Here is a 12,348-nt window from a genome sequence, read left to right on the forward strand (position 1 = left end):
GGTTCCGGGGACTAGGACTGATTGGGGTTAGAGTGGGTGGAGCTTATCGTTATCGGTGTGGTGAACAGAGCACAGAGTACTGCAAGCTGGGGTTGAACCGGGGATTGGCACTCTTCACTGTACACTTGAACCTGATCGACAATTTCATATGTATCTGGTACATAAAAATATAGATGATAGTTCATTTGCATACTCATACTTTTGTCATGTCTATCGTGTATCTCGTCAACATCTAGGAAATGTATATATACCAAGGCTGATCTCCCCTCCGGAGTACAGTCCTGCGGAAAACTCGCCACCTCGCTTACTTTGAGTGCTGCTGCATGCGCTAGCTCGACGCACTCCGCCCTCCTTCGCATACCGCGCCTGCAAAGTGCAACCTCTATTTACTGCACATTGACGTCCTCGTGAAGCTAGAACGCTGGTGGTGATATGGAGGTGCGAAGCTCTGAACCGACGACGGTGATTATTCGATTGGGTCTTGAAATCGAGTCCACTTCTTATCTTAGCGCGTACCCTCCCCCGCGTTCTCCTCACTTCCAGCTGCATGTGCATCTGCTCGGTCTGGTTTTGATGGGGCTTCTCGCGCTATAGCCACGTACAGGGCACTAGACAGGATCAAGCCAGATCCAATCCAACTCACCGCTGACAATGTACTTCCCCAGACCGCGCTGTCGTAGAACAGTGCAAACAGCATTTGCGTGTAGAGCATTGTCGTGGCTTTTGTTCCGGAGGAGGACGAGCGGGTGCTGGTGCTTGTTTCAGGTTTAGACGCGAGCTCCTCGTCATTGACATGCTGACTAGGTGTTCGATACATTTGGTGGTTGACGGGGGCTCTGCGTCGAACGCGCGGCGGAGGAGGTACGTATGAAAGCCCAGCTGTGAGGAGGAATTGCAGCAGGAAGCCGCAGACACCGAGTAGAATGAGCAATGTCCATTCCAGCGGGGTTCCGGGCAGCTCTAACGAAATGTTGGGGAGCACTATAATGGCAATAACCGACACCATCGTTGTGAACAGAGAAAAGTACGTGACCGAGACGAGGGGATGACAGCGCTGTCCGATCATGCGAATGGACGTATATGCAGAGGATGCACCGAGCACTCCAATCATTGCCATGACCACAGCCATCACCCTATGATTCTGGTCTGCAACCCCAGGAGTCTCGCTCTGCGCATCAATCGAGTCCACATCATCCCCAGCGCCAGATCGCAAGAACGCAAACGGCCTCGCAATGAGAACAACACCAACCAGCGAAACAAAGCCAGCCAACTGCTGCTTCCGAGTAAAAATCTCCCCAGGAAGGAATATCGAACAGGCATAGCAGCTCAAAATCGGCGCAAGAAACGTCAAAACCGTCGCCTCGGAAAGCGGCAGATACTGCACGGAATAATAAAGCCCATAGACACCCCAGAAGCCACCAGCAGCACGAAATAAAAGGAGAGGAAGTGTTTCGCGGTTTCCAAACGGCTGCGGTACCTTCGCATACCACATGTACAGGTAACTCGCAACGACGGTAATGGACATCCGGGCGAATAGAATCTGTGAGTGTCAGCCTCTGCCACGAGCCAAAGTAACCGTAACCTAACGCCTGCGTTCCACAGTGTAACCCAACTCAACAACGTACCTGAAACGGCTTGAATCCTTCACCATTCCGTCCTTCTAATTCCAAAGTCTTCGTCATGGCGTTCATTGAGGCTCCGAAGAACTGCGACATCATTACTAGGATCATTCCCTTGCCCTGCAGCCAGATGTCCGCGGCGGTGTCGCGTGCCTTTTCCGTCCATTGTATTGGTTGCGCTGGCGGCGGGGATGACGACAAGGGTAGAGGCGAGGGCGTTCTCAGTCCATCAGCCGCTTGAAGAAGCGGCGTTCGTTCTCCATTCTCAAGCTCGTTGAATCCGGTCCCAAGCGCAGGCGACAGAGACCGCGAGTCGCCGAGGCGGGGTGAGGGGACTGTAGATGCCGGCGTCGACGGCATACTAACGAGATCGTAGGAATATAGGTTACAGAACTTTTCAGAGGAGGATCTCAGCAAGGTTTCTATCGTAGGCAAAAATTCGAATTCTAGGTAGGTAGGTATTCGTAGAGCCGATGCGGAGTATTTAAAAGGCACCGCAAACCAAAAAAGCAATTTTCAATCGTAAGTCGTGGTTCTCATATAAATAACAAGGTGGAAGAAAAACAAATAAAGATCATAAAGCGTAACGATAGTCTTTCACCTCCCCATTCGTGCAAGAGTTGTAGGTGCAAAGAATAATAAACAAGGGAAAAACTCGGTGGGCCGAGCAAGAACTTTGTTGGAGGGGATTCGGCTTGAACTCCGGTGAGCGGAGGCGAACAAGGGCTGGGCTTGCTGGTCGCGTGGACGGTCGTAATGACTATATCATATTACTTATTGCTTGCTAGAGGGCTCTTGTGACTGCTGTGTACTTTAGTATGCCTCTTGTAGATCATGATTCTTCGTCAAGACCCAAGTGAACTGTGACATAGATTACGACAGCCTAGGTAGCCGTAAGAAATGCAGATATACTAGATTGTTAGGTAGATCAAGCTAAGAGATGATCACCCAGGCGATCCGCTAATGTGGCCAATATCCGGGTCTATATTAGTCGTTACTGAAACTGCACTCCCGACATCGGGTTTCACCTTCTATACAACTAGTCTACATAAAGGTAAAGGTATCACCCCCTTTCTCTCTCAACATATTCCCCGTCCTCTTCGTTCCAACAACCCTCTCTAACTTAAGCGCATCATATTTACTAAACAACGCGCGCACACCAGCCTCACCAGCCTCCGCAACACTCGCTGGGTCAAGCCCTAAGAACCCGACGACCTCGCTGTAGAAGACCGGGTTATCAGGCACACCGTACATGACCACCCGCTTGACACCGCGGATCTGATACCGCCGGAAATGGTGCATACGCTCGGTGTAGAGCAGGACTGACTGCCGGCCGTTCATGAAGTAGGAGCGCGCGCGGCTGACTTCGCGGGGCTCAGTGTACTCTGATATTGCGCCGAAGGAGACATTGGTTGTTTGCTGGGACGTAGCGAAGTGGTTGCGTAGACGGACGAAGTCGAGGTATGACGGGATGAAGATAAGTGTGCCGCCTGCGCTGGCCTTGTTGCGGGCAGTGGTGATGTTGCGGACTAGAGAGGAGAGGATAGTAGTCGTGAAGTGCTTGAACCGGGCGTCCGGATCCTTAGCCGGTGAGAGACAGTCGAAGCGAGAGAAAGCCTGCTTGACTGGGACTGGGAGTGGGAGTTCTGAGATAGCCCCGTTGCAGGTCGGGGTGAATTTGACCTTTCCAGAGAAGTTGAGCATTTGCGTCGAGAAGACGGAGTTGATTTCGGGGGTGATGAAGGAGGAGGTCATGATGAGTTGTCGGACGTAGCGGGCGTTGTTGTCCAGGTACCAGTTTCGGACTCGGCTGAAGTCGCAGCCGTGTGCTTCTTTGGGCTGGAGGTTGAGGTTCTTGAGGATATAGCTGACGTGGTCCCAGTTTTGCATGAGGAGGGCATCGGTATGGTCGACAATTACCACTTCGATTGAGGACAGGAAGTCGCTGTCTCGCTTTTTGGCACTACTAGAGTCAGTACCATAGGCTAAGGCTAGCTTCGTAGAACTCACTCTGCTTGATCCATGATTGTTCGTAGGCCCAACGGACTGGCAAGGATCATATCCGAAGCATAGAATTGTGTGAAGAACTTGAGCGTCTTTCGAGTGAACTTGAGACCAAGTCGGAACATGTCATCATCGTTTCCACCGAACAACTCGCGGAAATCCTCCGCCTTGTTCTCCCAGGACGGGTCATTCGCAGCGGAAAAGCTGTCAGTAAACCGCTTCTTGTTTTCTTGCTGCTCAGGGTGGAAGAAGCGGGTAATCGCCTCGACAACTCGGACACAAGCCTGTTTAGTCGGGAGAAGGTAGAGCACCTTCGGTCTGGTGAAGCCCTGATCCCGCAGTTCGAGATCAGCGTCTTGCTCTTTAACCGCGCGAGTGTTGTTCTTAAGGACGCGGTCTCGTGTCTTGAGTAGGTGGTTAGTAGCATGCACTGCCAGTAGGTCTCGCAGGTCGGCAGACTCTGACGTTGTTCGTGCGCCGTATAGAACGTCTTGGTAGTCGAAGATATAGGGAGACACTTGTTGGATGTTTCCACTAAGGCCTGAAATGCGCTCCATTACAGCAGACTTGAGCTTCCTCTTGATCTGCAATCGCGTTAATTCGACGCAGCCCAGACAATGATGCACTGCCTACCTTGACACTCGATAAGCTCTTCATCGCTGAGAACAAAGGCACCTCATCCTGGTCGCGGTCCGGAACCGAGCGCACAAGCCTCAAGCCCCCAGGAAGCTCCTTCTTCGTGCTCTTCCACTTGTTCTCCGATGCCGCCTTAACGCCTTGCGACAACTCACTCTCGTCCGGACTTGAGAAATGCGAATCGAACGGATCATTTTCTACCCAAGTCAGCGCTGGTTATAGAAAATAATCAGATGCGCTTACCGTTCTCATCATCGCTGTCCTCTTGTACATCGGCATCCTCTTCAACGTCACCTTCCTCGTCTGGTTCTTGCTGTTGCAGATCCGCATCGAGATCTTCCTCCTCTTCTTCCGCGTTCACCTGAGCGTCGTCGTGCGCATTATCGATCGCCTCTGTATCTCGGTGGCTCGTCTTGCGCTTCTTGCGCGCCGGTCCCTTGGTGTCTGCCTTGGCCTGGAGCAACTGAAGCAACTCATTGTAAGATTGTCCGGACTGTTGTTCGTCTTCGTCGCTATCTGAGGATACGTCGTCGTCGGGACCGTCTTGTTGAATTCTTTCTTCATGCTGGTCTTCAAATCCTTCTTCCGCGCCTGAACTCTCGGACCTTAAGAGCTGTCAGGTATTGTATGATAAACATGGTACCTCTCGACTTACTCTACTTCGTCAACGCGGGCTGATGTGAAGGTAGGGCCAGCCTTTCGCTTAACAGGACCCCTCCCACGTCCTTTCGGGCCTCTTCCTCGAGGAGGAGGCATTTTTTGTGAAATTATAGCTCTAAAGCGCAGTACTCAATTAAGAAAGGCTGTCGCAGCAAAAAATGGCGGGTGCTGGATTTTCGGGGTTACTTATCTTATCTTAGCGCGAAATTCGGAGCGCGCACACACAATTTGAGCCTCGCAGAAGAACCTCCGCCGCCGAAGTCCAGCGGGCCGGAAGATTTGGGTCAAAGAGAAAACTCCACTCCCAGCACGGCGACAGCAGAGGACAACAGTCTCGAGAAGGGTTTCGACATCATCTCCTGCTCCCCCTCATCCCGCAATCATGGCTGAAACAGATTCTTTCCTTCACCTCGCCCGTCCTCTGGGACCTGTATTGGCGGGGTCTGCACCAACAACTGCTCCCTTGAACGTTGTTATCCAGCCTCAGGTACGACCCCTCTATTGCTCTGAAGATTCAGGAGACTAGTCGCTGACGCGCTGATATAGGCCCTTTTCTCGATCCTTGACCACTCCCTCCGCCGCAATGCTGACCAGGAACGTGTGATCGGAACTCTGCTTGGAACCCGCTCTGAGGATGGCACCGAGGTGGAAATTCGCAGCACGTTCGCTGTTGGACACACAGAGACGACAGACCAGGTCGAAGTCGACATGGAATACCAGAAACAGATGCTTGCCCTGCACCTCAAGGCCAACCCCAGAGAAGTCCTTGTTGGTTGGTACGCAACCGCCTCCGAGCTCAACACTTTCTCCGCTTTGATCCAAAATTTCTACAGCGGTCAGGGCGACGGCACATGGCCTCACCCCGCTGTTCACCTGACTGTTTCTACTGAGGCTGGAAAGGATATTGAGACTCGCGCCTACATCTCTGCCCCCGTTGGTGTCACCGCCGAGCGTGCCGCCGACAGCGCCGCTTTCATTCCCGTTCCCCACGAGATCCGGTACGGCGAGGCTGAGAAGAGCGGTTTGGAGGCTATTGCTGCTGCTCGGGATGCAGAGGAGCGTTCCACCACGCTCTTCACCGACATCGAGGCCCTGGAGCGCGCGGTTGAGGAGGTTCTTGGCATGATTGACCGTGTTTCCCGATACGTCGAGTCCGTTATGGACGAGGAGGCTCCCGCTTCCACAGCGCTTGGTCAGTTCCTGCTCAACGCTCTCGCCTTGGCCCCCAAGGTCGAGCCCGCCGATGTCGAGCGTGACTTGTACGTTTTCACTTCATCCCAAAATCTAAAAATAGTAACTAACAAATCCCCAGCAACAACCACATCCAGGACGTCCTGGTGGTCTCTTACCTGGCCAACACCATTCGCACACAGATGGAGCTCTCCAACCGACTGGCGACAGCTCAACTCACCCTGGGCCCCGAGGGAGGTAACGCCGAGCAGGGCGGACAACAGCGCAACCAGCGAGGAGGTAAGGGTGGCCGTGGTGGTCAGCAGCGCAACCAGGAGCGTGGAGCTGAGGAGGGTCGCGCATAGGAGGATTAGAATCTCACTTATGAAGATACCTTTTTACATTTCTCTTTCAGCTGTTTCCCTCTTACCCTTATTTCTCGTCATATGCCCAGGGGTTTGAAAAGTATTCTACGCCGAGCAGATTCTGTTCATTTTCACAGTTTTGATTATGCTGCTGCTACTGGGGCCGAAGCATTAACGGTACGGTGCGGCCGTTCAACCGACGAGGGATGAGCGAAGAATCGACATGATAGGATTGAGGGAACAAAAAAGATCGCGGCGTATGGGAGTCAGTCTGGTCCTGTTTGAGGATAGGCTACGAAAATGAAACGAATGCTAGACATGATTGACATAGTATGACAGTTCTTTTCTGCCAGTAAAGAGACATTTGTAAACAACTATATTTCGTATGAGCCATACTGGCCAGTCGAAGCTTGAACAATGTAGCGGAAAGCTTGGCTGGATACTGAATCTCGTGTGTTTGTAGTTTGGTAACTCTGTATTCAAGCCCTAACGCCTTCAATGCAAATAGTATGTGATGAATTATGTGGATATCAATTTCAAGCCGAACGCCCCAACCCAACCCAACCGAGAAGAAGTAAGAGAAAAACCACGACTCAACCAACGTATCAAACTTTCCTCTTCTTAACAGTCGACGCATCCTCCGTCGCATCCGAATCCCTCCTACCACTCTTCTTCCCCTTCCCCTTGCCCTTCTTCCCACCGACATCACCAGCAGCATCAGCCAATTCATCAAGCCCCTTCTTCCCCGCATCTTTCAAGTTCCCAACTTGGTCATCATTTTGGTCAAACTGCTTCCTTGCCTCCTTCAGCTCGCGCTCCATGCGCAGCAGCTCCTGGACACGACCAAGCTTGTTGGCGTCCCGGCGTAGCGCGAATCGGAAATCATCGACTTTGATCTTTTGTCTGCGCGAGTAGTTTGCGTGCTGCGCGGCACCGTGGCACATTTCGAGCACGAAGTCCGTGACGATTTCGTCGAGCACGCGGACGGTTTCGGGGAGCGGTTCGGGTGAGAATGACGGATGAGGCGCCGGGTCGCCATAGGCCAGGAGGAAGAGACGTACTATATATCGATTAGCAAGTACGCTTTCAACTCCAATCAATTGCCAATGGAGACAAACATTCAGCCGGAAAATTCATCTGCCCCTTGTGCCTAGCGGCACGGGCTCTAGGCTCAGCCATCTTCTTTTTACCCCTGGGTTTTGATCCCTTTCCAGATTTCTCTTCTGCGTCTGCGTCTGCGTCGTCGGCTGGAATCTCAGGTTTCAAAGTAGGTTTGTATCCGCCCGTCGCGATTAGGGCAGTGTCCTGCGGATTGAACGGCCAGCGGGGAGCGAGCTCCCTAGGCACATTGTTCGGGTCAAGAGACCGGCGGGTGCCTGCGGAGACACCAGATGTCTTCCGCGCTGAAACGGCGGTAGTTTGCGGCGGCGAGAACCTTGTGCTGGGAGCTGGAGGTGTAGTTGGAGCCGGGCCTACAAGAGCCTCGTTGAAGCGGATGCCGCGTGGGCGGTGAGAGGCGCTGGTGACGGGCATGACGGCAGAACGATTAGTTCAATGCGGGACAACCTGTTCTTGAGCTTTAGGTTGCGATATTCACTTCTATGAATTCTTGAAAGACAGGTGTCTTCTTTGTTGTCTTCTTGATATATCTTCTTCTGCGAGTCCGTTCAATCCGGTTGGCACTGCGCAATTTTGAGCCGTCACGATGGTAAGTGACGAACCTGAACCTCACCTACTTGGAGAAGGAGAAGGAGAGCTCTCACTTGAGTTGAAAGTGAGAGTATCTATTCAAGAAGATATGCTAATGTTTATTTGCAGTCGGCTCTATTCAACTTCCAATCCCTCCTCCTTGTCTTCCTCCTGATCATTTGCACGAGTACATACACTCACTCAATCATGTCTGGCATCATGGATCGCAATCAGACAGGGTCAGCGAGAAACTCCTACAACCAAAAACGAGGGGACTCCAGACTGAGACAACACAGGTTCTTTGGCATATTCTGGAAGTGCGCGCGAGTGGGGGAACGGCTGAGTCCGTATGTTAGTATATGTTGTGTTTTGATGGCTGTAAGTTTTCCGACTCTGGGATAGTACATTGATGCAAGGCGCAAGGTACTGACAAGAACACTCATCTCTAGGTCTCTATCTTCCTCGGTGGTTAAAGGGGGTGAATTAGACATGGATTAATGACTTGACAAAATGGACCCAATCGAGCAGCCTGGCGTTGGATGAAACGGTCCTCGTTAATGTGGGCGTTGTGTTTCCTGGAATTATTATAACAGATTATTGTACAGAAATGATATATCACAGCATTGACTAATATACATAAGTCTATAATAATGACCTTAAGCTCTATTGGCTTCCGAATGAGCACCAACGCCCAATTTTTCCCGCTAATAACATAAGAAACATGCACCAAACCCTGATGCAAATAGTACTAAAACAAGGTGGAGAAGGTGAAGGGTATCTCATGTGTTCGCTTGCGCGTTCTTCTTCATCCGTTGTAGGCCTTGATCGAGCAACCAATCTCCACCTATGTCGGCCTCGGAATCTTCTTCTACTGCCTCTGTCCCTTCAAGACTGGGTGAATCTCCCGCAAGAGGAGGGTTAGAATCCGCATAGAGCTCGTCAACAGCAACCCAGAGCCGCTCCGGGTCACGCAAGTAGCGGAGAGAATTGATCGTAAAGCGGTCCGCCTCGTATCCTGCATCCTGCATATCCTTGATTGATTGCGCGAGCGCGGGTATGTTTTGAGCGTTGGCGTAATTGTTGATGATCATATTCCAAACTTCGAGCTCGAATTTGACCCCGTGTTTCTGCATCATTGTCTTCACGCGGTCGGCTGCGTGGGGCTGTTTCTGGAACACAAAGCAGCTCATGAGAAGAACCCAGGTCCGAACGGTTGGCGCTGCGTACGTGAACTCCCTCTCAGCGTCTGGGGCGGTCAAGTCACCGCCAATGTGAGTGCGCTGCATATCTTCGACTAGACGCACTGCAGGCCGCAGTCCCTGAGGATCGCCTCGATACGCTACCAAGAACTCGTTCATAACATGGTCAGTTGCTGCGAGCGGGGCAATGGTTTTATGACCACGCAGTGAATAGTATCGGAACCGTTGATAGACGTTCTGCACATTCGCAAGATTCTTCCAAAATCGGAGATATGTTGCTATCATGATGTATAAAGCAAAGGTCGAAGGCGGAGCATTGATACCTTCATTTGGAGGTTTGTAGCGCGGAGGAACAATACCGAGATCCCTCAGTGGTGTGATATCGTGTAGCTTGTTATACAAATCCAACATTGTATAAAACGGGACATGAGGATCTTCAGCGAAGTCCCTGTGTTTGGCGCTCGAGACGAAATGCGAGTGAAGAAGCTTGCTGAGGATCCAGGGATTGTGCTGCAGTTCTTCCCTATCTTTGACCTCTGACAGCAAAGTTGCAAAATCTGCGGTATCTCCCAGGCGAAGAGAGCCCGACAGTGACGCTAAGTATGTATGCGAACTAGGATCCATACCCTGTTCTTTCATGTACTTAAGAATATCTTGCGCCACCAGCGAGTCACCGCTCTTGTATGCATTGTTTATGGCTACGTTCAGCAGCTCGAGGTTTGGTTTGACGCCGAGCGAAAGCAACTTGGGAAGAATAAAAAAGTTGCGCTCGCCGTCAGTCTCCACAATGGTATCCAACATCAATAGCTTGCAGCAGTGACGAAGAACTGATTCTGAATCCATGGTTATTGAGATGTGGTTCGCAGCATAGACTTCTTGAAGAGCCTCAAGAGCGTGGTCGACGTCTCCAAATTCTGTAAAGCGCTTCATAAAACATAGAATGGTGCGGGGTGATAGAAGATGCCCCTCTTCGCACACAAGAGACCAAGCACGGTATACACCATCACGGTCCGCACGGTTCAGGTAAATTCGAACGGGCTTCTGAGGAAGCGGGTAAACCGGCCAGTTATCGGGGTGAAGACTCCCAATTATGAGTGAATCGTCAACAAGATCAGGGAAGTGCTGGCCCAGAAGTTGGATGCACTCCGACACTGCGAGAAAAGATGGACGATGTTCACCTTGGCTAGTACCCCGTAGAAATATCGGTAAAAGCGTAGGGGAATGATACAATAACCAAAGCGACAGGCGTTTCCAGTGGCCAATCTTTGCGCGTCTTCCTATTGCCGACCATGCCTCACAAAAGGCTTCGAGAGAACCAGTCTCCAGGATCTCTAGGAAAGGCTTGTCACTTTGCTCAAGAGTGAGCCAACTAGGCAATCCGCTTTTCTCAGACTTGCGGGCATCTCGGGAATATTTCATCCGACAAATGTCGCTGTATGCAAGCTTCCAGTCGTTGACGGATTTGGCACCTTTATGTAGCGAGTGTGATCTGAACATTCTCTGCCTTTCTGACAATTCGATCCGTTTCAGTTCACCTACCGCAAGCGGTTCATGACCGCCGGTAGGTTTAGAGGACTGTTGACCGCCGAGAACAGGCAGACCGTCTTGACTTGACTCAAGATTCGCGGTGTCATCGACATGCGCCTCCGGGGAACCAAACTCCGGTAACTGAGAGTGAACATCGCGGGCGAGACCGCCAAAATCCCTTATATCGTCAAGAAACCCACCAAGCGCCGCATTAGAAGATGTCGAATCGTTCGCGCCATAATGCCTCGCTATCGTGAGCCTATGCTGATAGTGTAATATCCCTGGACGAGGCCTCTGTCCCGCAAAATAGTAGGGTGACCTTGTGCGGAGGCGAGAGAGCAGAAGGCGGTGCGGACGAAATGACATTCAGGATGGCGTGGTCGAATGCATTGACTGACTGCTGACTGTTCCACGAATGGACTTCGTATGAAATACCAATGGTAGGGTGAGAGGGGTGCCGAGTATCGCAGAAAGTTGATAGTTGATAGTACCTGGCACTGCAAGAACCAAAGGCGGAAGCGCGGCAGTTTCACGAAATTTTGCTGCGACCGTGGCTGGTGGGCCCCCGGGGTTGTGGCTGATCCATGAGCAAGATTGACCTTCGACAAGCACTACCTACTACTGTTCCACCTCCCACAAGCTCTCCAGGAAGCTCGACTTACTTAAATTCGCCAGTGCCATCCATTTGCCGCCGAAACCAGCGAACAACAGCTGCGGAAACGCCATTACCACTGGCTGAACCGACCTCTTGCCAAGATGTCGACCAACCATGCCTCTCTCGATGCTGCCGCAACAGACCGTAAAGCACGCCTGGCGCAACTTGCGGCATTGAAACGGAAGCAGCCAGAGCCAGAAACAGAAGCGGCCGAGGGACCTGAATCTCAGAATGATACTATTGATGTCACGACGAAGTATCTCTCCGGTCGAAACTACGATGCGCAGACAGGTGGAGCGAAGCTGGGATTCGACCAAGCTCCGATTGACGGCCAGATTACTATAGAAATGCAGGCGCAAGAGATCGCCAGAGAAATTGCGGAGCAAGCCAAAAAAGACGAAGATACGGACCAGCCAATCGACCTTTTCAAACTGCAGCCGAAGAAGCCAAACTGGGATTTGAAGCGGGATCTGGACGAGAAGATGAAGATTCTGAATGTGAGGACTCAGAACGCAATTGCGAAACTTGTGAGACAGCGAATAGAGGATGCGCAACGCGCAGCTAAGGCCAAGGGCGCAAATGGAGACAAACAGGGAGAAGAAGTTGGTATCGAAGGGGATATGCTGGTGGAGGGAATCCATGTTCGTGAACGAGAGGAGCAAGATGAAGAGGGAAATGACGATGATTTGGCATGATTTTGATACCCAAGAGATCTTGTGACCACTCGGGTTCGACCACATTTTCTTGCATCTTATTTTCTAGGCGCTCACTGTTGGGATTTAGGCATTGAAACGGCGTTGAGGGTCTGCATTGCAATGACATGG

At 51.5% G+C, this 12,348-nt stretch overlaps 6 protein-coding genes across 6 annotated transcripts; 2 read left to right on the top strand and 4 right to left on the bottom strand.

Moving 5' to 3' along the window:
- Positions 1–57: 57 nt before the first annotated feature.
- On the bottom strand, positions 58–2,348 carry BDV14DRAFT_166057 (DMT family transporter). The gene is made up of 2 exons (XM_073767417.1): positions 1,626–2,348; positions 58–1,540 (listed from the first exon to the last, which is right to left on the bottom strand). Exons 1-2 carry the CDS (start codon positions 1,977–1,979, stop codon positions 506–508), a joined length of 1,389 nt encoding a protein of 462 aa, XP_073631946.1. The 5' UTR covers positions 1,980–2,348; the 3' UTR covers positions 58–505.
- A 172-nt stretch (positions 2,349–2,520) lies between these two features.
- On the bottom strand, positions 2,521–5,065 carry BDV14DRAFT_166059 (UTP25 family protein). The gene is made up of 5 exons (XM_073767418.1): positions 4,915–5,065; positions 4,503–4,864; positions 4,257–4,456; positions 3,630–4,207; positions 2,521–3,582 (listed from the first exon to the last, which is right to left on the bottom strand). The coding sequence occupies exons 1-5, from the start codon at positions 5,013–5,015 to the stop codon at positions 2,664–2,666; spliced, it is 2,160 nt and encodes a 719-aa protein (XP_073631947.1). The 5' UTR covers positions 5,016–5,065; the 3' UTR covers positions 2,521–2,663.
- Positions 5,066–5,176: 111 nt separating this feature from the next.
- On the top strand, positions 5,177–6,870 carry BDV14DRAFT_166060 (eukaryotic translation initiation factor 3 subunit F). Its single transcript, XM_073767419.1, has 3 exons — positions 5,177–5,406; positions 5,466–6,178; positions 6,232–6,870. The coding sequence occupies exons 1-3, from the start codon at positions 5,302–5,304 to the stop codon at positions 6,452–6,454; spliced, it is 1,041 nt and encodes a 346-aa protein (XP_073631948.1). The 5' UTR covers positions 5,177–5,301; the 3' UTR covers positions 6,455–6,870.
- Positions 6,871–6,875: 5 nt separating this feature from the next.
- BDV14DRAFT_166062 (putative transcription initiation factor TFIID subunit 13) lies at positions 6,876–7,948 on the bottom strand. Its single transcript, XM_073767420.1, has 2 exons — positions 7,573–7,948; positions 6,876–7,514 (listed from the first exon to the last, which is right to left on the bottom strand). The coding sequence occupies exons 1-2, from the start codon at positions 7,631–7,633 to the stop codon at positions 7,060–7,062; spliced, it is 516 nt and encodes a 171-aa protein (XP_073631949.1). The 5' UTR covers positions 7,634–7,948; the 3' UTR covers positions 6,876–7,059.
- Positions 7,949–8,922: 974 nt separating this feature from the next.
- Positions 8,923–11,235, bottom strand: BDV14DRAFT_187405 (pentatricopeptide repeat protein; the record flags this gene model as incomplete). Its single annotated transcript, XM_073770949.1, has 1 exon — positions 8,923–11,235. One exon carries the CDS (start codon positions 11,233–11,235, stop codon positions 8,923–8,925), a length of 2,313 nt encoding a protein of 770 aa, XP_073631950.1.
- Positions 11,236–11,469: 234 nt separating this feature from the next.
- BDV14DRAFT_166067 (CCDC12/cwf18 family protein) lies at positions 11,470–12,327 on the top strand. The gene is made up of 2 exons (XM_073767421.1): positions 11,470–12,252; positions 12,308–12,327. The coding sequence occupies exon 1, from the start codon at positions 11,626–11,628 to the stop codon at positions 12,217–12,219; it is 594 nt and encodes a 197-aa protein (XP_073631951.1). The 5' UTR covers positions 11,470–11,625; the 3' UTR covers positions 12,220–12,252; positions 12,308–12,327.
- The last annotated feature ends 21 nt before the right edge of the window (positions 12,328–12,348 follow it).

The sequence above is a fragment of the Aspergillus stella-maris genome (genome assembly GCF_047715825.1).
Source record: "Aspergillus stella-maris strain CBS 113639 unplaced genomic scaffold BDV14scaffold_6, whole genome shotgun sequence".
NCBI classification, from domain to species: Eukaryota; Fungi; Ascomycota; class Eurotiomycetes; order Eurotiales; family Aspergillaceae; genus Aspergillus; species Aspergillus stella-maris.

Coding starts and splice junctions, on each gene's coding strand:
- BDV14DRAFT_166057 (XM_073767417.1), bottom strand. CDS start 1,979: ATGCCGTCGACGCCGGCATCTACAGTCCCCTCACCCCGCCTCGGCGAC. Junction 1,541..1,625: donor AAGGATTCAAGCCGTTTCAG/GTACGTTGTTGA, acceptor TGACACTCACAG/ATTCTATTCGCCCGGATGTC.
- BDV14DRAFT_166059 (XM_073767418.1), bottom strand. CDS start 5,015: ATGCCTCCTCCTCGAGGAAGAGGCCCGAAAGGACGTGGGAGGGGTCCT. Junction 4,865..4,914: donor GCCCGCGTTGACGAAGTAGA/GTAAGTCGAGAG, acceptor ACAGCTCTTAAG/GTCCGAGAGTTCAGGCGCGG. Junction 4,208..4,256: donor AGAGCTTATCGAGTGTCAAG/GTAGGCAGTGCA, acceptor ACGCGATTGCAG/ATCAAGAGGAAGCTCAAGTC.
- BDV14DRAFT_166060 (XM_073767419.1), top strand. CDS start 5,302: ATGGCTGAAACAGATTCTTTCCTTCACCTCGCCCGTCCTCTGGGACCT. Junction 5,407..5,465: donor ACGTTGTTATCCAGCCTCAG/GTACGACCCCTC, acceptor GCGCTGATATAG/GCCCTTTTCTCGATCCTTGA. Junction 6,179..6,231: donor GCCGATGTCGAGCGTGACTT/GTACGTTTTCAC, acceptor ACAAATCCCCAG/CAACAACCACATCCAGGACG.
- BDV14DRAFT_166062 (XM_073767420.1), bottom strand. CDS start 7,633: ATGGCTGAGCCTAGAGCCCGTGCCGCTAGGCACAAGGGGCAGATGAAT. Junction 7,515..7,572: donor GATGAATTTTCCGGCTGAAT/GTTTGTCTCCAT, acceptor ATCGATATATAG/TACGTCTCTTCCTCCTGGCC.
- BDV14DRAFT_166067 (XM_073767421.1), top strand. CDS start 11,626: ATGTCGACCAACCATGCCTCTCTCGATGCTGCCGCAACAGACCGTAAA.